Genomic DNA, 23,611 nt, shown 5'->3' with positions numbered 1-23,611 from the left:
AATGTCCTCAAATCTGTCTTCCATTTTACTTAATTCTCTCTTCTTTTGTGTCTAGTCTGCTGTTTAACCTTTCTGTTGACTTTTTAATATCAGTGTTTATAATAGTCATTTGTTGAAGTTCTATTTGGCGTATTTTCAAATCTGACTATTACCTTTTTCATATTTTTTTCCTCAGGGTTTTATTTTCTCCTTTATGTCTTTAATTTTCTTTCTTTCTTTCTTTCTTTCTTTCTTTCTTTCTTTCTTTCTTTCAGAGAGAGAGAGAGCACAAGTTGGGGAGGGAGCAGAGGGAGAGAGAGAGAATCTTAAGCAGTCTCCACACTCAGTGTGGAGTCTGATATAGGGCTCGATCCCACGACCCTGGAATCATGATCTGAGTAGAAATCAAGAGTCGGACGTTCAGCTGACTGAGCCATCCAGGTGCCCCATGTCTTTAATAGTTTTAAACATACTTACTTAGTATTCTCGGTTTCAAATTATAATTTTATTATCCCAAGTTCCTGGACTTGTTTGTTGTGTTTGCTGTTTTCTGCTCATGGTATTTTATAATTTTAGATTTTCTTATAAGCTGATTTTTAGTGGGGATTATTCTTTTTCTGTGGGGATCTCATGTGGCCTGATAGTGGGACTTCTCCAGAACAATTTGCATTATTGTTCTAGAGATCCCATGAGTATCCCTGGCTTGGGACCAACGTTTCTGCTAATTTCTTAGTTTGGAATTTTTCCAATCATTATGCTCATGGTTTGGATCTGGGATATCCATTTTTTAGGGGAGAGTTTTGTTTGGTTTTTGTTTTCCCTGTAGAGCCCAGGGACCTATGAAATTGTCGTCTTGGACCCTTTTCCCAGGGGAAGAGTTTTTCCCCTTAATCTTCACTGAGGAAGCAATCCTTGGAGGATTCTGCCTCTCCTGAAGGGGTGTTCGTTCTAGCTCTGGTTATGGCAGCACAAGGTTTTATCTCCTCTGTCCACTTGGGTTTTAAAATCCAAGTCTGTAAGTTACCAAAGCAGCCTCAGGATTAGCTCACTTGCTTTCACTCACTTTTTCCCCTTTTCAGGTCATATTTTACCCAGCATTCCTATGCGTTTGTAGCGAGAAGTTGTTTTTTGTTTTTTCAAATATCTTAGCCTATCACCATATTGTTGAATCAGAAGCCCTATTTACCACATTCAGTTCTTTTTTTTTTTTTTCCCCTTAACTTTTTAAGGTTTATTCATTTTTCGGAGACAGAGACAGAGCGTGAGTGGGGAGGGGCAGAGAGGGAGACAGAGAAGCTGAAGCAGGCTCTAGGCTCTGAGCTATCAGCACAGAGCTGGACTCGGGGCTCAAACTCACGGACCGTGAGATCATGACCTGAGCTGAAGTCTCACGCTTAATCAACTGAGCCACCCAGACTGACCCCCCTCCCTGCCCCCCGCCCCCCCGCCACATTCAGTTCTATGATTCAAGCCTTCTCTGGGCACCAGTTTCTAAGCCGTGTCATTAGTGAAACCCATAAACTCACTCATGATTAGAAAACCCGGGCCTTTGATTGTGTTGAGACTGTAGGTCTATAGTGTATCTTGAAGGGTTTGGAAAGATTACCTTTATCTTCCAATCTGTGGTAACTTCATTGGTAAATCACGAAGCCCTTTAAGATTTTACAAATAGAACTGACACTTAGAAAGTGATGATGGGGAGGGAGGGGGTGCCTGGGTGGCTCAGTTGGTTGAGCATCTGACTTTGGCCTGGGTCATAATCTTGCCATTCCCAGGTTCGAGCTCCACGTTGGGGTCTGTGCTTGACAACTCAGAGCCTAGAGCCTGTTTGGATTCTGTGTCCTACTCTCTCTCTCTCTCTCTCTTTCTCTCTCTCTCTCTCTCTGCCCCTCCCCCACTTGTGCTCTGTCTCTCCCTCTCTCTCTCAAAAATAAATAAACACTAAAAAAATTAAAATGATGATGGGGGTGCTTGGGTGGCTGAGTTGGTCAAGTGTCTGACTCTTGATTTTGGCTCAGGTCATGATCTCACCATTCATGAGATTGAACCCCACATTGGCCTCTGTGCTGATGTCGTGGAGCCTGCTTGGGGTTTTCTCTTTCCCTCTCTCTCTGCCCCACCTCTGCTTGCCCTCTCTCAAAATAAATAAATCATAAACATTTTAAAAACATTTTAAAAATGTTAAAACATTTAAAAAAATGATGACATTGTTTTGTCATTATTTCTTTTACTGCACGGGCCTAGTAATAGAGCTCTCTGTTTTCCTCCCCACTTTCTCCCAGCTTTCCCACCATCCTTCTCAATTTGTCCTTTGTCAACAGGACAGAAAAAAGAGGTTGAAGTGATATATGGGTATAATCCTCTGTGCACTGCTAAAAAGATAAACTTAAATGAAGTGATTTATTACCTGTGACAGGTATACTGCACCCAAAATTGTCTGTCAAAGTTAGTGCCTCATTGATTTTCCATACTTTCTCTGTCTGCCTCTGGCTTGCCATTGTTCATTAGAGGTGAGTAAACAGTTTAAGGTGGCCGGGTTTTCTCCCAGTCTGGGCACTCTGCCGCAGGGGTTGGGTTAGCCTTTCTTTGTGTTGGAGGGCTCAGGACTTTTGCCTTCAACTGTATGAGAAGGATAAATTCCACCGGTACCTTGGGATGACTCCAACTAGAAGTAAAACATATTCTATACTCCCATTTTGAAAAGGCTTCTAGAATCTTCCTATTCGAGTCAAAGAAATCATAGGCTCAGTAGAACAGCACAGGATAATAGACAGCTGTAGGAGCAGTGCCTGAGTAGGGCTGGTCTGTATTAGTTGATGATATGGAACATTTGGTAGGAACTAATGAAATGGGAGTCTCTTTTCACTTGAGGGGACCACATGCATATCACACAGGACACGTGTTTCCTGTTTTTCTCCAAACCCGTCCCACTGTGTTGGAGAGTGATGAAGCAGAAATCTTCTCAGCAACCACAGTTCAGCCTTGGGAGTCAGGCTCAGTGTCCTCCATCTTCAGCAATGCCCAGATATTGAGGCAGTTGTTTTTAAAATCTTAAAAATTTTCGACTCGCATGGACCTCAGATCTTTTCGTTCACTCTTCTAACTTTATGTAGACTAGGAATCTGGACCCTGCCAAGTATTCGATAGCTTGTTCGTTGTCATAGAACGAGTCACTTGCGCGGCCAGGATGATGACCCGCCTGTCACCCGTTACCCTTCCTGGGAGGGCTTCTCCTCTGCTTCTCTGGGAACTCTGGGCAGAGCTCGGTTTGCCTGCACGACAGACACGCTTCGTGGATTGAAAACCTGTGCTGTTCGTAGCTCTCATCTTTGAAGTTCATTTGCTTGGTTCTTTGATCAGAAAGAGAGTTCTGTGTATTATGGGTTGGAAAGAGTGAGCTTAACTCTGATTTTTCTTTTCTTTTTTCTGTCTTGCGCTTAAGGTATAGTAATCTAGTATAGTAAGGTATAGTGGCCTACTGCTCCATAGTGGGCGCTTTCCAAATACATATTGTGCTGGAAAAAAGACTGCTTTTATGCCAATGGGGTGGAGCCAGGGAATTGATTTATATCATGTAATGACATTTCCTAATTGGCAAATTTGGTGTGGGGGGTGAAGACTAGTTTGATCACTAAATAGTTACAGTTGACCCTTGGACAATTGCAGGAGTCAGGAGGTATTGACCTCCTCCCCCCCATCCTACACAGGTAGAAATCTACGTATAACTTTTGACTCCCCCAAAACTTAACTACCAGCAGCCCACTGTTGACCAGAAACCTTACTGTAACGTAGAGCCGACGAACACATCTTTTGTATGTTATATGTACCTATATTCTGTGTTCCTACAATAAAGTAAGTTAGAGAAAAGAAAATGTTGTCTACGGCCATACCACCCTGAACGCGCCCGATCTCGTCTGATCTCGGAAGCTAAGCAGGGTCGGGCCTGGTTAGTACTTGGATGGGACAAAAGAAAAATGTTCTTAAGAAAATCATAAGGAAGAGCAAATACATTTGCAGTTCTGTACCGTATTTTATTGAAAAAATCTGCATCTGAGTGAATCTACACAGTTCAAACGTGTGTTGTTCAAGGGTTAATAACTATATCGACAAATACATAGATTGTGTTTATATATACACACATGTATATATAGTAATATACTAATGGTATTTGGCATTTTTAATTAAAGTTTTTTTTAAAGTTTATTTATTTGAGGGAGAGAGAGAGAAAGAGAGTGAGCAGGGGAGAGGCAGAGAGAGAGAGGGAGAGAGAATCCCAAGCGGGCTTTGCACCATCAGTGCAGAGACCAAAGTAGGGCTTGAATGCATGTGAGATCATGACCTGAGCTGAAACCAAAAGTCAGATGCTTAACTGACTGAGCCACTCAGGTGCCCCAGCATTTTTTATTTTAAAAATGATAAGCATCCTGTAGTAATTTGTACTTATAAATACTATTACATAGCAAGTAACAGTTTATAATAGCTTAAGGGGGATGAATATTGCTGGACAGTTCTCTCTTTGTACCTCTGATTGACAGCTAGGGGGAGTTGAAAGTGTGATTTGTGTTAGTTTTCTTTTTTCTTTCTTTCTTTTTTTTAAAAAAATTTTAAATGTTGGGGCGCCTGGGTGGCGCAGTCAGTTAAGCGTCCGACTTCAGCCAGGTCACGATCTCGCGGTCCGTGAGTTCGAGCCCCGCGTCAGGCTCTGGGCTGATGGCTTGGAGCCTGGAGCCTGTTTCCCATTCTGTGTCTCCCTCTCTCTCTGCCCCTCCCCCGTTCATGCTCTGTCTCTCTCTGTCCCAAAAATAAATAAAAAACGTTGATAAAAAAAAATTTTTTTTAATAAAAAAAAAAATTTTTAATGTTTATTTTTGAGAGGGAGAGAGACAGCGTGAGCAGGGGAGGGGCAGAGAGAGAGAGAGGGAGGGAGGCACAGAATCTGAAGCAGGCTTCAGGCTCCAGCTGACAGCACAGAGCCTGACACGGGGCTAGAACCCATGAACCCCGAGATCATAATCTGAGCCTAAGTCGGACGTTTAACAGACTGAGCCACCCAGGCGCCCCTCTTTTTTTCTTTTTTAAAGATTTTATTTTTAAGTAATCTCCACATCCAACGTGGGGCTCGAACCTACAACCCCAAGATCAAAAGTCACATACATGCTCTACCAACTGAGCCAGTCAGGTGCCCCAAGTTTTCTTGTTTAAATACTTATCTGCCGTACTGAATAATCACTTTTTAATTGAATTTGTGGCATATTTTGCCATCGTATGCATTTGTGGCAACGTTGATTCAGCTTTCCCTGAGCCCAAACTACCAGTTCTTACAGGTTAAGCAGGATGTTGCCTTCATGCTGAGATTAGTTTGTGCTTCACATAGTTGGAGGTCTGAGGAAGCAAAATCAGCTTACAGAAGTCCCTCCCTTAGGGTCAGGTAGCACCACAGATATCAGGAGAAGGTACCTGAATGTGTATATGATGGTAAAAATGACAGGATAACTTAGGCGTTCATATAAGCAGAGAAAAAAATATATAGACCTGCATTATGTGCATTTTCTTCTCTGTGTTCCTTAGTGGTCTGATTATTCGTGTGGCCGAGATGTAAAATCTTTGAGCTTCTAACATCATAGTTATTCATAAAGGCATTTAGGCTGATGGCTTTCTCAGAACGTTCTGCTCTTCAGGATGGAACTTCATCTATATTTCAACGAATTTCTAAACGGGGGAGGGAAACAGAACATTTTTCCTTTGATTAATTCATTGGTGTTTTAGTCCTCAAGGACTCATATACCGGTGAACTCCAAAAGGAAGTCCGTAAAGGAAGAATCATAAATTGGAATTGGAACCGTGAAACTTGCCCCATAAAAATCTTTGAGTGCTGTTCTAAATTCAACATCTGAAATATAACGGACTAGGCAAAGATTTATGAAAGCTAATTTAAAAAGCTAATTTAAAATTGTACCCAAGAAGCACCGTCTTATGAGTTGTATGGAGTGTTTAGGCTTTTACAAGTTTTACTCTTTTACAATTACCTGGGTCTTAAGCTACTTTGCCCACGAATCAAGTACTTTAACTTAGCATTACTCCTAGTTAGATCACAGAGGCATGCTTTGCATTCTTGGGCTGTTCACTGGGACTATGCCCTTTGGAAAAAAATTTTATGATTTTAAGATTTTATGTTATTGGATCTATATATCTGTCTTAGAGTGGTCTCCAGAGGCTGACCCAAAGACTGAAGATTTGGGGAGGTGATCCTGAGAAGTCCCAGGAGAAATAAGAAAAGGGAGGAAGGGAAGGTAATAGTGTGTGTGTAAAGGATAGGATTTCCAACCGATCCAGTATTTAGGAAATAGCCTTCAAAGGCACTAAGGCCAGAGTCTGCCATGATGGTAACACCATTATGAAATCCCATATGTACCTTGTTGAGAAAGACTTGATGAATGGCATAACTCTTTGCCTTATAAGAGATCAGTGAGGGGTGCTTGGGTGGCTCAGTCAGTTAAGCGTCAGACTTCCGCTCAGGTCGTGATCTCACAGCTTGTGAGTTCGAGCCCCGCATCGGGCTCTGTGCTGACAGCTCGGAGCCCGGAGCCTGCTTCGGATTCTGTGGTCTCCCTCTCTCCTTGCCCCTCCCCTGCTTCCACTCTGTCTGTCTCTCAAAAATAAATGAACATTAAAAAAAATTTTTTTTTGTGAGTGATCAGTGAGATTGGGCTTGCCAATGTTGAGTTTTTCCCAACTTGGGTACAGGGTGCCCAGGAATTAGCAAAATCAGCGTTTTGTTGTAGAATCTTGTTAGGACACAGGTCTGTCACCCAGGTGTGGCAGAGCCCCTCCTTCTAATGTTTTTTCTCCAACCTGAATAAGGAAGAACCAGGAGGTTCTGGTGGTTAGGGCATCAACTGGGCTTTGGTCTTAAGTCCCTTCTGCTCGGTTCTTCTCAGGGGAGTGCTGGAATCCTTGGGCTGGAAGTTCTCGTCCAGGATCTGCCAGATGCTTCCAAAACTTCATAGAAGCTCAACTCCCAGAGTCTTGCATCAGGACTTCCTTAGAAGTCAGGCTGTGTGCAGGGAGCTGAGGGATAGTGTGAGGGTGAGGTAGGGAGAGTGGCAGGGCAGGTCGGGGAATGCCGAGCTTCAGCCAGGTTCGTGGGGAATTTGGGAGCGTGACTTGTGCTACAGAGCTGGTCTCCCCCAAAGCCCGAGGGTCGACCTTTTGTGCCCCTCACCCGTGTCAACCATTGATAGGTTGTGGGCCTCCTTCAGCGTAAGTATAACTTCCCAGGAGGAGTGGCTTCCAGAGGCAAAAGGCAATTTCATGGACTAGGAGGCAGATGGGACCCCTTAGCAGTGACACTCACAACAGCCATCCCTGCTGAAGGGGTCCAGGCAGGGCCCTCTGGCATTCCCCAGCAAAGAGACCAGGGCCAGGCTTTGGCCTTTTTCTAGCTCGTCCCCTTTAACATAATTTACCTGTCCTCCAAGTGTCCCTCTTCAGAGTCCCCCCCACCCCCCTCCCTCCAAATTCAGTGTCCTCCCCTCCTCCCTGGAAAAACTCCACTCATGGACAGAGTGGGAAAAAAAGTCAGAAGCCTGTGCCTTCTGCACCTGTGGCTTGAGCTGAATCCCACTGGGGGTTCTCTGGCTTGGGGAGGAGTGGGGGGCCCTGGTGCTGGGTGGGAGGAGACGGATGCTTTACTCGTGATCTGTCTTTCAACCACGTTGTACCAGAGTCAACTAAATAGGCCTCGGAAGGGAGTGTTAATTTTCTGCCTCGAACAACCCAGCAACCAATCTACTTTTATTTATTTTTATTTTTATTTTTTAAGTTTATCTATTTTGAGAGAGTTAGAGAGCATGAGCAGGGGAGGGGTAGAGAAAGGGAAAGAGAGAGAATCCCAAGCAGGCTCCACACTGTGAGTGTAGAGCCTGATGTGGGGCTCGAACCCACAAACCGTGAGATCATGACCTGAGCCGAAATCAGGAGTCAGATGCTTAACCGACTGAGCCACCCAGGCGGTTCACAACCAACCTATTTTTAGTAGAAAGTAAGTATTTTTCTCCTGTGAACAGGCTAAAAGGGCTCTGAGGCATCCAAGAAATTCCCCTCCTTTCCCCCACCAACTCAAATTTCTTGCCCTGACACAAGACCCGATGAAGAGGGTGTGGAATGGTGAGAGAGGGGTCAGTTGTGAATGGGGTGTTAACTGAATGGGTGCTGTCAGCCATGCTTTTGAAGTGTCCTTGCTCTGTGATTTCTCCAGGATTGAAGGGCTGTTGCAAAATTCTGAATTCTGGAAGCCAGTATTGTCCTTTTGCTAAACCCTCAAATCCCTTTAGGGGTCTGATAGATTTGCCTTGCCTGCACCCCAAATATATTTGCTCCGCAGGTTATTGTCACTAAGGGTAAACACCAAGCTCTGTATCTTTTTTTTTTTTTTTTAAGTGGGCTCCACCCACCGCGTGGGGCTTGAACTCATGACCCTAGGATCGAGAATCCGATGTTTGTACCAACTGAGCCAGCCAGGCGCCCCGCCCCCTCCGCCCCATCTGTATCTTGATGGAAAATTCAAAATCATAAAAAAACAACAAAGGTGCCTACCAGCCACACCCGGGTGCATGTTGCATTTGGGTATTGTGTCCATAACCTTGACCTAAGGTCTCCGTGACCTTAGAATAAAACCCCTAAAGAGGTCAGCCTGACGTTCTAGAAAGCTGTCCTTAGGACATACTCTATCCATTAGAAGTGAGCCATTAAACCCAGCACACAAGGGGGAGGGGCAGTAAGCTCTACCTCCTAAGGGGAGGCTATCAAAGAAAGGTTCAGATGGGCTGAAACCATCACAGTAATTAATAAATACTTTCAGAAAGATTCTTTCAGGCTCTGCAAGTATCCTAGTTCCCCTTTAAAAACCTTGAACATTCACCAGGAGATCCTGCAGCTATGATTACTGTGGCTGGCATTCTAGAGATTTTCTGTTTTCTCTCCTTCCTTCTGTATTTATTATTTGGAGTTCCTCTGTAAGGAAGACGTGTCCCTTCTCTTCCATTTATTTATTTATTTATTTATTTATTTATTTATTTATTAGCTTATCGATTCATTTGTTTGTATTAGTAAGGACTCACGGATATTTATTTCATTCTTTGGGTGAGAGTTTTTGTGTTTTTTGTTTTTGTTTTTGTTTTTGTTTTTGTTTTTAAATTATTCTCAAGTTAGTTAGTATACAGTGTAGTCTTGGCTTCAGGAGTTGAAACCAATGATTCATCACTTACATATAACATGCAGGGCTCATCCCGACAAGTGCCCTCCCTAATGCCCATCACCCATTTTCCCTACCCGTCAGTTCCCCACCCCCATCAACCCTCGGTTTGTTCTCTGTATTTACGAGTCTCTTATGGTTTGCCTCCCTCTCGGTTTTTATCTTATATTTCCTTCCCTTCCCCTATGAACATGTTAAGTTTTTCAGATTCCACATATGAGTGAGATCACAGTATCTTTCTCTGACTTATTTTGCTTAGCATAATAACCTCCAGTTCCATCCACCTTGTTGCAAGGGGCAAGATTTCATTCTTTTTCATTGCCACATAGTATTACATTGTGGATACATCCCACTTTTTCTTAATCCACTCATCAGTTGGTGGACATTTGGGCTCTTTCCATAATTTGGCTATTATAGATAATGCTGCTATAAACAGTGGGGTGCATGTGCCCTTTCGAATCAGCATTTTTGCATCCTTTGGATAAAAACCTAGTAGTGCAGTTGCTGGGTCATAGGGCAGCTCTATTTTTAATTTTTTGAGGAACCTCCACACTGTTTTCCACAGTGGCTGCACCAGTTTGCATTCCCAGCGACAGTGCAAGAGGGTTCCCCAAGAGCTTTTTTTTTATTTTAAATATTTTATTTTTAAGGTATGTCTACACTCAGTGTGGGTTTCGAACTCAATGGCCCCAAGATCAAGGGTCGGACGCTCAACCGGACTGAGCCACCCAGGTGCCCCCTGAGAGGTTTTTGAAATAGGAAAACAGCCTCTTTGAATCAGGTGGAGGGAGGTGGTAAGAGTGTCAGTGCGGATCAAGAGCACATGGGGGATGGAGCGAAGTTCCTGAGAAGGTCAGCAATGATGACATTCAGAGGGGACGCCTTGGTGAAAATGAGGGACACTCTGTTCTCAAAAACAGGGACCAGGAAAGACTGGACGGCCAATTTTGACGTCAGGAGGGAGTTCCCATTAATTAGCTTTTGTCTTCTCGGTCAGTTGGGAAACGGACTTTTGGAATTTAAATTTCCTTGGCCCCAATTCTTGGCCTCCAGAGAAGGGTTTCTCAACCGCTCCACTCTTGACAGTCGGACTGGATCATTCTTCGTTGTGGGGGTTGTCCTGTGCCCACAAGATGCCAGCAACATCCTCGCTTCCTCCCCCAGTGTGACCACCAAAATGTCTTCAGTGCCACCAGCGGTCCCCTGGACAGCAAAATCACCCCTGGCTAAGAACCACTGATGTAAAATAACTTACACAGAAGTCTGGCAACCCACAGGATTCCTGATCTTAACCTTCGAAAGACTAAGACGAGGCATTCACCTCTAAGTTCCCGCAGAAAGAACTGAGCTGTCCCAGCTGGAACACTCGGCTTTGTTGCCATTGGTGAAGCAGGGCCCTGTTTCCTTGGGGATAGTGGGTGTTCTGAGCACACAAGCCGGATGAATCAAGAGGAAACACGGTTCTGTTTCTCAGAGCGTCTTTGCTTCTGAAAAGCGTTGTTGCGGTTAGAGTTTTGCTTCACGGTGGAGGGTTGTTTTGCTTTCTCTGTGGTTTCTATGTGGGCCGAGAGAAGCAACTTCGTTGTTATGTCACATGGGGACATAGAAGCTGTTTCACAGGTGAGTTTCCAAAAGCCAGTTTGTTCTAAAAACCGACATGACACTTAACCTAGCTGGGTGAGCATTGGTTGCTGGTACAGTTGTTTCTTAAGAGCGCTGGGGATGTCAGGGACTCTGAATTCCTTTAAGGCTCTCATTTTATTTATTATTATTATTATTATTATTATTATTATTTTTAATTACTATTATTTTTTAATGTTGTTATTTATTTTTGAGAGAGAGAGAGCGAGCGAGGGAGGGGCAGAGAGAGAGGGAGAGAGAGAAGGAGACGCAGAATCCAAAAGAGAGAGAGAGAGAGAGGGAGACACAGAATCCAAAGCAGTCTCCAGGTTTTGAGCTGTCAGCACAGCACCTGATGTGGGGCTCAAACCCACAAACCATGAGATCATGACCTGAGTCGAAGTTGGACGCTTAACCGACGGAACCACCCAGGCGCCCCGTGGCTCTCATTTTATTATCCAAAGATGGCTTGCATTTTGGCCTAATTTTTTTTCACCTCCAGTAAGTTTTTTAACAGCATTTCCAACAGCAAACATGACAGAGATTAAGGCACCAAGCCAAGGCTAAGGCTCAAACGACCTTGTGCGACCGCTGATGCCATCTGTTGGCAGCTGGCAGAACTGATGCCCTTCGGAGTTCTGTTTATTGCACAGAAAGTGGAAAGTTGGCTGCAGGGTACCTTCCTTGCAGCCTGGAGCTGTGGATCAGAAGGATAGGACAGGGGTGGAAAGGAAGGGACCGTGAGTTTGCTTTATAGGTCCTGCATGGGCCATTAGTTGTTGGCAGGAATCCATATTTGAAAAAATTTCAGGACTTTTATTTTTTTTTAAGTTTACTTATTTATTTTGAGAGAGAGAGAGAGAGAGAGAGAGAGAGAGAGAGACAATCCCAAGTAGGCTCCACGCTATCAGCGCAGAGCCTGATTTGGGACTCGATCTCACGTACTGAGATCAAGAGTGGAGGCTTAACAGACTGAACCACCCATGCTCAGTACTTAAAGGTACTAGCTGGGATGCCATTGGGACCTAAAATCCATTTATGAGTCAGTTGTCATCTAAGAAAGTTACGGTCCCAAGGCATTGGCCTTGGGGGCGGTTAACAGAACAGCAGGGAGGACCCTTAACTACAACAGTCTCCTCCAGAGCCTTAGCATGTGGCCCACGCTTGTGGAATTTGATTGGTCAGGGACACTATGAACTCCTCGCTTTCATCAAAGAAACTGACACACTATCATGTAAAATAAGTATCATATTATATCTCTCTTCGTTGTGTTTTCAAATACTGTTTGTTTGTGTCTATACCAATCCATTTCGGCCAGCAACCCTTTTTGGATACAAAACCGTGATTCCCAGACACTGGGTTTCCTGGGTCCACAGATGCCGTTAAAAATGAAAGCCAGCATGAGTCCAACCAGTGGATACCCAGCCCTGACCATACGTAAGAATCACCTGGAAAACGTAAAACATCCCTGAGGTTGGCCTCCCTGCCGTCGGTACTGATTTAATTCCCCTGCAGAAGCCCTGGGTCATGGGTTCCGCTTTTGGAACCACAGTGATTCAGGCACGCCGCTCTTCCTCAAAGTGTGGTCTGCATTTGGAACCTTGTTAGAAATGCGGATTCTCAGGCCCCCCCCCCCCCCCCAGACCTTCTGAATCAGTCTGCATGGGAACAAGGTTCCCGGGTGATCCCTGCGCACGGTGGAGTTGGAAGCACACGGTGTTGCCTCTGAAGAGGGGGGTGTACTGAGCTGCCCGTTGGTATCCCCACTGAGGACACCTGTTTGTATTTCATGTTTACCATTCACGGTTTGGGTGGCCTTCGTCAAGGGCCCCAGCTTCCGCCTGCTCGGTGGGTGCCGTGGGCGTCCCAGATCGAAGCCACAAGAGAACCCAGGGGCCCTTCTTCTACCCCCACCCGGTCTTGCTCACAGCTAGCCGTTAGAGTGTGTTTCACAGCACTGGTGCCTCACGGCGTAATCGCCAAACCCAGACTCCAGTCTGTGGGTTACCTCTGGGCTCTTCCTGTTGAGACTGATGGTGCGTCAGTGCCGGCTGAACCCGTGAGGACAGGTTCAGCCTGGGTGCAGCTCCCCAAGACTCTCCCTCGATCTCTAGCCTAGAAGCCGCCTGTGTTGAAAAGGAGGGAGGCAGCGCCTCTTTGTTGGTTTCTGTTTTTCTAAATGTAAACGTTGGTGTTTGAATATTTGAATGAAATTAAGGCTGTGGGGGCATCTGGGAAGCATCTGACCTTACAAACAGGCTTCATCCCGGTCGGACTTGGGGTTCGGATGAGGGGCCCCTGGGCCGGGCAACCCTCTTCTGATCCAACGAATCCATCCATCGTCTTTCTAAAAGAGATCTTTTTTAGTTCGTTTCTTAAAACCCGATGCTATATGAGAGATCTTTTCTAAATCTGTAGTTTCATTTTGAGTAGTGCCTAAAAGAGACACTGAAGTCCCTGTTCAGCCTTTTTTGGGAAACGGAGATCCTTGGCTTCTTTTCTCTGCCGTCTTTGACAACAAGCCCTCTGTGATGAACGGCCATTCGAAGCCAGGCAGGACTGTTTTGTCGTCTTCTCCAAGCAGAACCCCCCCCCCCCCCATCTCCTGTACCTCCTGCAGAGGAACAGAACCACCAGAACAAACCAAACTTGGAGGAACAAGGGAGGCTTGTCCCCATTCGTGAAATCCCTTCAAAGAGTGTCACTGAAAGAGGGTTGCTGTGGCTCTCTTTTTCTGGAAGCTTTGGGAGGTCTCCCGCAGATCTGATCTGGAGAGACTGGAGTGCTAATTTATGCACAGAAGCCATTCATTAGTCGAGTGCCAGTGATTGCCAGTCGGTTACCATCCCTCCGAATTCAGGGCTTTTGAAAGGACCCCAAGCGGGGCTTGTGGCTTTTCCTTCAGTCCTTTTCTCGATCCTTCTTCCTCCTCCCGCCTGTCTGTCCTGTGCTGCCCCTCTGCCCTCCCCAGTGTTTCTCTTGTGTTGCCCACAGCAACCCCAGCAGTCGGTCCTGGAGTGGAAGGAGCAGGCCTGGTTACCTGGGAGTCTAGCAATGGTTGCTCAGCAATTCACTGGAGCCACACAAAGGAATAGGTCTCTGTGCAAATCTCCCGATTCAAGCCCCCCTCAGCGGCTCCCCAACCTTGCTCTGCCTGAGAGCCCTGTTTCTTCTGGCACCTGAGAAACCAGTTACAGAGACACCCCTGCCTCCCCTCTCCCAGGCATCTGTTTACCAACAGTGCTTCGTAAACACTTTTAACACCTTTCCTTTGTGCCCACACTTCTCCTACACACACACACACACACACACACACACACACACACACACACACACACACTCACACACACACACTCACACACACACACTCACACACACACACGCATGTTCCCTAGTGTCTCCTACTGCCGAGGGTGTTACTGAATCTAATGTCGCTCTAATTGAGTCGACAGACAGACTGGGGCAGAATTAGCCAGCGGCCACCCCTGTGGCCAGCAGGGCCGTTAAGGTTTTTCTCTTTTGCTCTTTTACCACAAGAAAGCGCTGTGTCAAAAGGAAGTGCCCAAGTCGTCATGGAAATAAACGATCAGGCGGTGGCAGCCAGATTAATGGAGCCATCCTTAATTTGAGGGGGTGGGGGAGCAGCTCTTCCACTAATATATTGAAATCTCAGTTGACAAATGAGCACGAGGTGACTTGAATCCACTACTGTACTTATTGTTGTGATTCTTTTGAACCTCATTCAGTAAACTTTCTTTCCCCTGGAATACAATAAAACTCCCCCAAACCAAGGAGGTAAAATGCTGAGAGAGCAGACCTAAGAGAGCGATTTTTTTTTTTTTTCCTGAAGGAGAGAACAAAATAAATTCGGAAACAAAATAGTGTTCATTACTTCTATCTTGCCTTCTGATTTCTAAGTGTGCCCGCCGGCCCCTTTAAATTCCAAGGACCGTTATGTTCTTTGAGATATTTGTCAATGACAAGGGAGTATGCTTTGAGTAAAGGCATTTTCTTCTGCAGTGTTCATTTCTATTTCAGTGGTTTGCTTCAGTACTTTTCTTTAATTAATACTGTTTATGCTCACTGATGAATAATTCAGAGTCATACAAGCAACAGATGTCAGACGATTCAAAATGACTTTCCCTGAATTATTTATTATTTCTAAAAAAGTAACAGGTTTGTTGAGCAAGTAATTGGCAACACAGATGTAGATCAAGGTTTGTCAGCAGGAAACAAGGTCTCCTACTGCTTTTCCTTTTGTTCGTGTCACTAACGAGGGCGACACTGAATAAAGGGAGTTTGGCTGATACCAACTTGTAGGGGGTCATTTATTTATTCATCCTGGGTGCTGACCGGGGAGCTGGAACCATGTTTGGTTTCCCAGTTGTCTATGGGTGTCAAAACATGAAGGGGAATTCATCCAAAAACATAATTAATGAATGTAGCCTTGCAAACACCTATCAGACAAAAACTTAATATACGTACCCAGAAAGAGGAAACATCTTTGTTTGCAAAGATATGCCAAGAATAGAGACCTAGGGGAAAAAAACGAACTGACAGATACGTGAAAGTTTATGTATAATAATGTTCTCTCAGTGTTGTTTACACCAGAATTTTAAAAAGGGTCCGGAGAAAAAAAAAAGCAAATGTCCAGCAATGAAAAATTAATTAAGGGGCGCCTGGCTGGCTTAGTTGGTGACGCATGTGATTCTTGAGGCAACAGGTTGTGAGTGGAGCCCCACGTTGGTAGGAGTTATTTTAAAAATAAACTTACAAAAGTATGGTTTTGAAGTTTTTTTGATGTGGGGCGCCTGGGTGGCTCAGTCAGTTAAGCGTCCAACTCTTGATTTCAGCTCAGGTCACGATCTCATGGTTCGTGAGTTCGAGCCCTGCCATTGGCAGATGGCTCCTAGCTGACAGTGCGGAGCCTGCTTGGGATTCTCTCTCTCTCTGTCTTTCTCTTTGCCTCTCCCCTGCACGTGCATATGCTCTCTCTCTCTCAAAATAAATAAATAAACTTTAATAAAAGCTTTTTAATGTGGTTATCTTGAATAAGGTGTTTCTAGACCCAGTTGGAAGACAAACCACGAGCATACTAGTTTCTTTCCCCCCTTGGTTAGAAATTTTTCTGTCTTTCATAGACTTCTGGCAATCATATGATCTATTACCTTCTTCACGATAGGATCAAATTTTGCATATCTTTTGCCTAGCATCAGATTTTTCAAGTCTGCAGAGTTCCAGCTAATAAAACAAAACAAACCCTCCAGAAGTCAAATGGAGGATTGGGGCCCATTCTTTAACCCACCCCAAATACAGTCCCTGAAACCCGCTGCTCTCCAAATACCTGTGATTTGATATTTCGCTGACAGTCCATAAGATGCAAGAAAGTAGTTGAAGGAGGACAGTAAGAACCATTTGGTGCTTTGGCGGTTTTGTGCAGGTAATACTTTCACAGTTCCTGACTCATGGGGTGGTAGATCAGGAATGAGATGAAGGGGGGGCGAGGGTGCCATCTTTGTTTTTTTTTTTAATGTTTTAAAAAATATTTTTAATGTCTTATTATTTTTGAGAGAGACAGAGAGTCAGAGTGTGAGCAGGGCAGGGGCAGAGATCAAGGAAGACATGGAATCCATAGCAGGCTCCAGGCTCTGAGCAGTCAGCACGGAGCCTGACGTGGGGCTTGAACTCATGAACCGCGAGATCATGACCTGAGCCGAAGTTGGACACCTAACCAAGTGAGCCACCCAGGCACCCCTGTCTTTTTTAAACTGTTGTTCAGAGCTCTGAGAGTGGGACTCGCACAGTGACAACAAAAATAAAATATTTCCTTATTATAAAGTGATCAAAGAACTGAAAAACAGTACAGTAAAATAATTTTCTTAACTGACGTTCTTTTGACCAACATGAAGATGGATTGTCTCTTTGGGGACATGATTCCGGTTTAATCATTGCAAATGTTTTGGGAGATGTTTTATGACTTCTGGTTTTATCGATTTCAAAGACTGTACGTACATCTGCCCGTCCACGTATCCCCCACCCACCCAGCTGAGAGCAGAAGGGGCGAATGGGACGTTTACAGAGAGGGGCCAACCGCCTGGATTGGTAGGTAGCCTGAGGGGACTTGGTACTTTACGTTGTGCTTTTTCTGCTTGAAAAGCATATTGATCTCAATTTTCAAAACACAGCTCGGTTTGTAGCTGAAGAGGAGTAAGTTTTATAATGTCGCCGACGCTGTTGGTTGTCATGGATTAGCCATGCTCTCTATGCTCTCTTCATCCCTATTAACCGGTTTCTTTATCCCGTTTTCTTACCCGCGCTATGGGCACCGCACCCACCTCAGAAGGTTGCTGTCAGAGTCCTGGATACTCATGCTAATGCTTACTCGCTAGCTCAGCCTAATTAAGATTTCTGTTAAGCTTGAGATAATTTGTAGCCAGTGTCTTCCAGATGAAAAACAGAGGCCTCTGTTGACACGTTTTGTTATTCTAAATTGGGACCATCCTGACTTTATACCCAAGAATTCATCTTTAGTTCAGTCATCACGTAAGCTGGTGTAATTCTCTAGGGGCGGCTGTCATTATTAATTTATATCTGACCTGGTTCTGAAAAAAAAATATTAAAGGCGGTGGAACCCTAATTTAGGACTTAGTGGTTCTTGCTTGGCCCATTAGTCTGGACCCGTGAAACCAAAATTGTATTGTTATTGTTATTTTTTTTAATGTTTATTTACTTTTTGAGAGAGAGACAGAGTGCGAGCAGGGAAGGGGCAGAGAGAGGGAGACACAGAATCCAAAGCAGGCTCCGGGCTCTGAGCTGTCAGCACAGAGCCCGATGCGGGGCTTGAACCCATAGACTGCGAGATCATGACCTGAGCTGAAGTCGGACGCCCAACCAACTGAGCCACCCAGGCGTCCCCCCAAAAAAAATTTTTTTTAAAGATTATTTAATAAGTATAATCTCTACATTCAATGTGGGACTCAAACTCATGACCCTAAGATCAAGAGCTGGACACTCCACTGAGTGAGCCAGTGAGGTGACCCAGGACCTATGAAAATATTAGAACGATTCCCTAAGAAAGCAGACTAACAATTAATGACAACTTCAAACATCATGCTAAGTACTAGGGTTTCTTTTGACTCTCGGACATTGTGTCAACGCAGGTGATTACAACTAGTCTTCCCATCTTACAAATGGGGAAACAGAGACTCCGAGAGACCCATGACTTCTCTCAGTAGTTAGTAGTGTGGTCACAGGGTACCCACTCCCAACCCCTTGGCTACATCCTGTGTGTGTTTGTCAGTTTCCTGGAGGCTGTGCTACTGGCAGCATCTGTCGTGGGCACAGTAGGAAATGTGTGGAGCGTGTTGGAAAGCGTCTGGATTTTCATCTGGGTTTGTGGATTTTGTAACAGGGTGTCTGCTGGATGGTGTGCTTGGGTAGAGCTGGCACTCTATCTCAGCGGATGGGTATTTCTATCAGAGAAGAATGGACTTGCCAAGTCAGTCTGGAACATCAGGAGTTGAAAGACATTGCAACTACGAAAAAAAAAAACATTATTAAAGATGACTCTTAAGATGTCAAGAGGGAAAAGAAAATGATTTCTTAGGTCAGAAAAGCGAAAGCTATCATGCTGGGCGAGCCACGAGCTGAGGGATGGCTTCTCAAGGGCGGCTTAAATGCATTAGATTAGTCTGCAGTGTGGATTAAGGGACTGCGGGGATTTAATAACTTGTGTATGAGACAAGGGCCCTGCAAATGTTGCACTGTCATAAAAATGTAACCCTTCTAATTGAATTCAGAAGCAATATTAAAATTATTCTTTTGGTGATGCTTCCTAGATGTATTAAATAAAATATCAAGAGTCACAGTTGATTGAGCTGAAACTTGAACACGCGAGAGTTGTTTACACATGAAATTCTGTTGCCGGGGGTTATTTTGATTTTTTTTTTTTCTGAAATGTACTAAGAAATTTCTCCTTTTACCTAATTTATGGTCACTCCGCTGTTTCAGGGTGCCAGAAGATGCTCTCAGAGTCTTGGCAGTGTTTTGGAATAGTGTATATTATCTTAGTGTTGGGCTATGTATATAATGAACACTTTATATATAGTGATGGTGGGACTGCATGAGCTGAATTCTCTCTTAAGGGCAAAGGAGGGGATAGACTATTATTAACTTACATATGGTGCTTGGCATGCCTTTAAGGAAGTAATGGTGGAAAACACACCTTTTTTTCCTCCTGTGGCCATACGTAGTTTGCTAGCCTTATGTCTGCGCCCCAAGACTTAATGAGAAGATGACTTTGACCGGAGGTGGTTACCAGTGTGCCGCTGGGATACTGCTGTCCATGAACTTCGTGAACTTCCTGGATCCATAGACTCCAGAGAGCCTTGTAGAAATCATGAAGCATGAGTGGCAACTGTGAGCGAGGGGGTCTTCTCCTTTCCATCTGAGGACAATCAGATGGGGGCAAACACGAGTGTAGGGAGAGGCAGGGAGATAGCATTTTGAATCCAGACATGTAACGAGGACTATAGTTGACTGACAGGCTGTGCTTTAGGAGCAGGGAAGGTGGTGGCGATTCAGAGGCAGGAAACCCTCACCCTTCAGGCTCTCATCCAGAGTCCCCAAAGTTGTATGTTGTATATTAAAGAGTATTGTGGCATGTATTCCTAAATACCTACATAGAAAAAAATGTATACGAGCACAGGTTAGACCTCAGTACACATGAGTCACACCATTCAAGGTAGATTTCCCTTTCCCTCCACGAACAAGAGCCTCCCGCCTTTTCTGTTATTGCTCAAATTTAGAGAAATTTCTTTTATTTTGCAGAACTTGATGCCAAAGAAACCAGTGAGTGTTTTCCTGTGTCTGTCTGAGCTCAGTGGAAGGGTGTCCAAGGACTTAATCCAACTCCCATTGAATGATTGGCTTCTGGCAGAACTGTTAATTTGCAAACTCTTAAGAAAGAGGAAAGTGTACATTCTTCCAGCTGCTAAACTTTGGGCTTCATGGTGAATCGTTGGGACAGACTTTCTCGGCCGAGTGGGAGAGCTGTTGTGGGGCCCTGGGTTTATTTAGACACCTGGCCAGAGCTCAGACACATGTGCTTGGTGACCTGCCTCTAGGGCTGACGTGCCTTCCCCTAGAAAACATCTTCATATGTCATTCCGTGTATAGGATCATCACAGACTGATTGAGGGAATGAGTTAGGATCACTGACCAGAGAACACCTGCCATGTTTTTCTTCTGCCTGTTTCAGGGATGTCCGTAAAGGAGAAACCTTACTCGCTTGAAAGCTTCGGATTGCCAGGCAGCTCCGAGCAGTCGCTAGAGGCATTTTCTTCTTGCTGGGGTTTTTCTTTGCCTCTAGAATACTGAGCAGAAAGGAGGGAAAAGAAGAAAGATAAGCCCCTCTTTCAAAATACGCTCGAGTCGATCCCTATCAAAGAGAAGACCTGAGATTTCTCAACTCACAAATTAGGTGGGACTACTGCATCTGGGAATTAGGACTAGGCCCCATATGGAGTTATTTGGGAATTAATCACCAGTTGGCTGATCCCAGACGTGGAGCACATCGGAATTCACCTCGTGTTGTTTGAAAGTTGGCAACCTGCTTGTTACATAACATGGAACGCAAGGCCTGCCAGCCGGGCCTCCACGTGCCCTGGGGGATTGGCGAGGCTTTATAACTCTTTGTTGAGTCAGCCAGGCCTGCCAGATAGATTCCAGGGGCCTGGGGTATGTTGGACACTGACCTCAGGCTTCGCAGTTTAACAGACGATATCTCTGCCTTTGGGATTTTGTCTTTAGCAACTGCCGTGAACACCAGAGAGAAGTAAATGAGGGACATGACATGGGCTCTTTTTATTTTTTATTTTATTTTATTTTTTTGAAAATGTGTTAAAATACGCATAACAAAATATACCCCCTTAACTATTTTTAAAGGTACATTTCAGGACACGTGGGTGGCTCAGTCAGTTAAACGTCTGACTCTTGATTTAGGCACAGGTCATGATGATATCGTGGTCATGAGATTGAGTCCTCCATCAGGCTCCATGCTTAAAATTCTCTCTCTCTCTCCCCCCCCCCCGCACCCCTCCCCTACTCGCATGCATTCTCTCTCTCTCTCTCTCTCTCTCTCAAAAAAGTACATTTCAGTGGTATTAAGTACATCCATTTTGTTCTATTGCTACTGCTGCTATCTGTAGCATTAATAATTCTGTACCCATTGAACACTAACTCTCCATTTCCCCTCTCCCCAGCCCCCCAGCAGCCACCATACCCCTTTCTGTCTCTATGAATTGGACTATTCAAAGTACCATATGTAAGCGCAGTATTGGACCCTTGTGGCCGGCTTATTTCACTCAGCATGACGTCTTCGAGGTTCATCCATGTTGGAGCCTGCGTCAGAATACCCTGCCTTTTCCAGGCCAAATAATATTCCACCGTATGGATATACCACATTTTGTTTATCCATTCATCTGTGCGCAGGTAGATGGATTGCTTCCTCCTTTTGGCTGTTGTGAATTATGTTGCTGTGAACGTGGGCATACAGATATTTCTTTGGGTCCCTGCTTTCCATTCTTTTGGATATGCGCCCATAAATGGAATTGCCAGGTCATATGTAATGGACTCCTTAAAAAAAAGAAAAAAGAAAAGAAGACAGAGAAAGACAGTATAATGACAGTGTGTGACTACCCTCAGAGGACAGGACTTGATTGCTTGCGCTGTTTCCTTCTCCCCTCACCTGTTGCCTACATGCCTCAGTGGTAATCAGCTTGGTGGGGGAAGCTGGCCTTGTTTGGACTGAGATTGCCGGTGTAGACCTTCTCAGTTTGACCCTACATCTGATTCCCCCGCTAAAGCACAGAGAGATGAACAAAGTAGATTGAAGTCATACAAATGACTCCTCCTGCCTCCTTTTCTTCCTCTTTTCTTTCCTTTTTCTTCTTTTGAGAACTCTGGTTATGGTGTCTGCACATCTGTTTTAGCCTAAACTCCAGTAAATCAGTGGTGCTGCCCGTTGGAGTCACCTGGTTTCGTGTTGACAACTCAACCCTACGTCCAGAGACTCTGAGTTCATTTGCTTTGAGGCCTGGCCTGGGCGTGGGGGTTGGAAGGCCTGCAGGCAAGTCTAATGTGCACCCAGGAAAATGACCACACGTAAATAAATGTTTTCTTCACCCCTCTCTTTATGTCTTCTTTCTGGTTCTTTCTCGTAAAAAAAAATTTTTTTAATCTTTATTTATTTTTGAGAGAGACGAAGTGAGACAAAGTGTGAACGGGAAAGGGGCAGGGAGAGAGGGAGACACAGAATCCAAAGCGGGCTCCAGGCTCTGAGCTGTCAGCACAGAGCCCGATAGGGGCTCAAACCCATGAACCGTTGAGATCATGACCCGAGCCGAAGTCAGACGCCCAGCCGACTGAGCCACCCAGGCGTCCCCTCTGATTATTTCTTTAGACCGTATCTACAGATTTGTAAATCTCAGCTCAAACTTGAAAGTCTTCTAATTGACTTTTTTGCTTGTTTAAATTCATGAGGCTGCATGATGTAATTTTGAATCCAAGAATGAGGAGACCTGGGTCATACTTGTGTATGTCATTATCTAGCCAGGGATGATGAATTACTTCACTTGTCAGAATCATAGCCTTTTCTTCTCCCCCCCCCACCCTTTTTTTTTTTGGTCTTCAAAATTAGAATATGGATCAGCATCTGATCCATAAAGAATGAAATTAATGATTAAAAGAAGATATCCCCTCCAGCTCTAACATGCTCTGAATGAGCAGGGGGGATTGATGTGGAACAAGGGAGGCTTGTAGTTCATGAATGTGAACTGTGTCATGTTCTAGTAATGAGTAGGAGGATGAAGAACTTCCCCATAGGGCGCTACTGGGAGATCTGGTGCCCCAGAAGCAGCCTTCAGGGCAGTTCTGATCAGTAAATAAAAGGATGCAAAATAAAGATCTCGCAGGATACGTAGTTAATAAAGCAAGAATGTGGTGCCAGGCAGATTGTTAGAGAGTGTTGGGGACGTCTTAAGTGATAGAGGGAACACAGCAGGACTTGGTCTAGTGGAACAGAGTGCCAGAGGTCCCTGTCCCCCTGAAAATTGTCACCTCCTTGCCTCTTGCCACGAGCTGTTTATCATATATCTTCTGAATCCTTTCAAAGCTTATACTGTACAGTTTGTTTCTCCCCTCCTCTGAGCCTATTCGAGGAATATGGATGGCCCAAGTTTTTATGTGTGTGTTGGGTTTTTTTTTTTTTCCCCCTTCTCCAGATTAACACAAGCTAATGCAGTTGGGATACGGTGCCGGAGATGTTAGTGTAGAAAAGCAGAGAATGCACTTCTGTCCTGGACACCTCCGGGCATGGAATTTTTCTTCCATGGTGACTTCTTAGGCCCATGGGAAAGTAAGAGGAGGTGGCCTCTTGGGGTGGGGGGGTGGCACCTTCTCTGGAACCGCCCCATAGCGTGTGGCCGTCAGGATGACGCAGAGAGGCGTGTGAATACAGCCGGCCGCTGCAGCTGGTGCACTTGACTCTGGGCGGCATGTTCCCAGGAACCCGCAGGACACTGAGGACCGTGAGTGATGTAACCCAGATCTGCCAGATGTGGGAGCCAGCGTGAGTCACGCTGGACGATTCATTAAGAAACGTTTTCTGGGTCATCTGGGTGACGAGTCCTGGCTCTTTTCCCTGCCATCTGGGGTTGGAGGCACACGTCCACACACCAGGAATCCCCAAGTTCACTAACC

At 45.0% G+C, this 23,611-nt stretch overlaps 1 protein-coding gene across 10 annotated transcripts in view; it reads left to right on the top strand.

Annotated features, from left to right (window-relative positions):
• Positions 1-23,611, top strand: part of PITPNC1 (phosphatidylinositol transfer protein cytoplasmic 1) — a 268,903-nt gene that overhangs the window by 70,917 nt on the left and 174,375 nt on the right. For 3 of the 10 annotated variants that reach the window (XM_015540274.2, XM_042967492.1, XM_042967493.1), the window contains exon 1: positions 10,673-10,852. The exons of 6 other annotated variants lie outside the window; for them this stretch is intronic. In XM_015540274.2, the coding sequence (XP_015395760.2) occupies positions 10,790-10,852 (63 nt within the window). In that variant the 5' untranslated portion in view covers positions 10,673-10,789. Of the gene's footprint in view, positions 1-10,672; positions 10,853-16,690; positions 16,955-23,611 lie in introns of those variants that run through there. One more of the 10 variants, XM_015540273.2, reaches the window with a different exon arrangement.

Source organism: Panthera tigris, chromosome E1 (assembly GCF_018350195.1).
Source record: "Panthera tigris isolate Pti1 chromosome E1, P.tigris_Pti1_mat1.1, whole genome shotgun sequence".
Classification (NCBI taxonomy): domain Eukaryota; kingdom Metazoa; phylum Chordata; class Mammalia; order Carnivora; family Felidae; genus Panthera; species Panthera tigris.
This window is presented reverse-complemented; position numbering and strand designations above follow the sequence as displayed.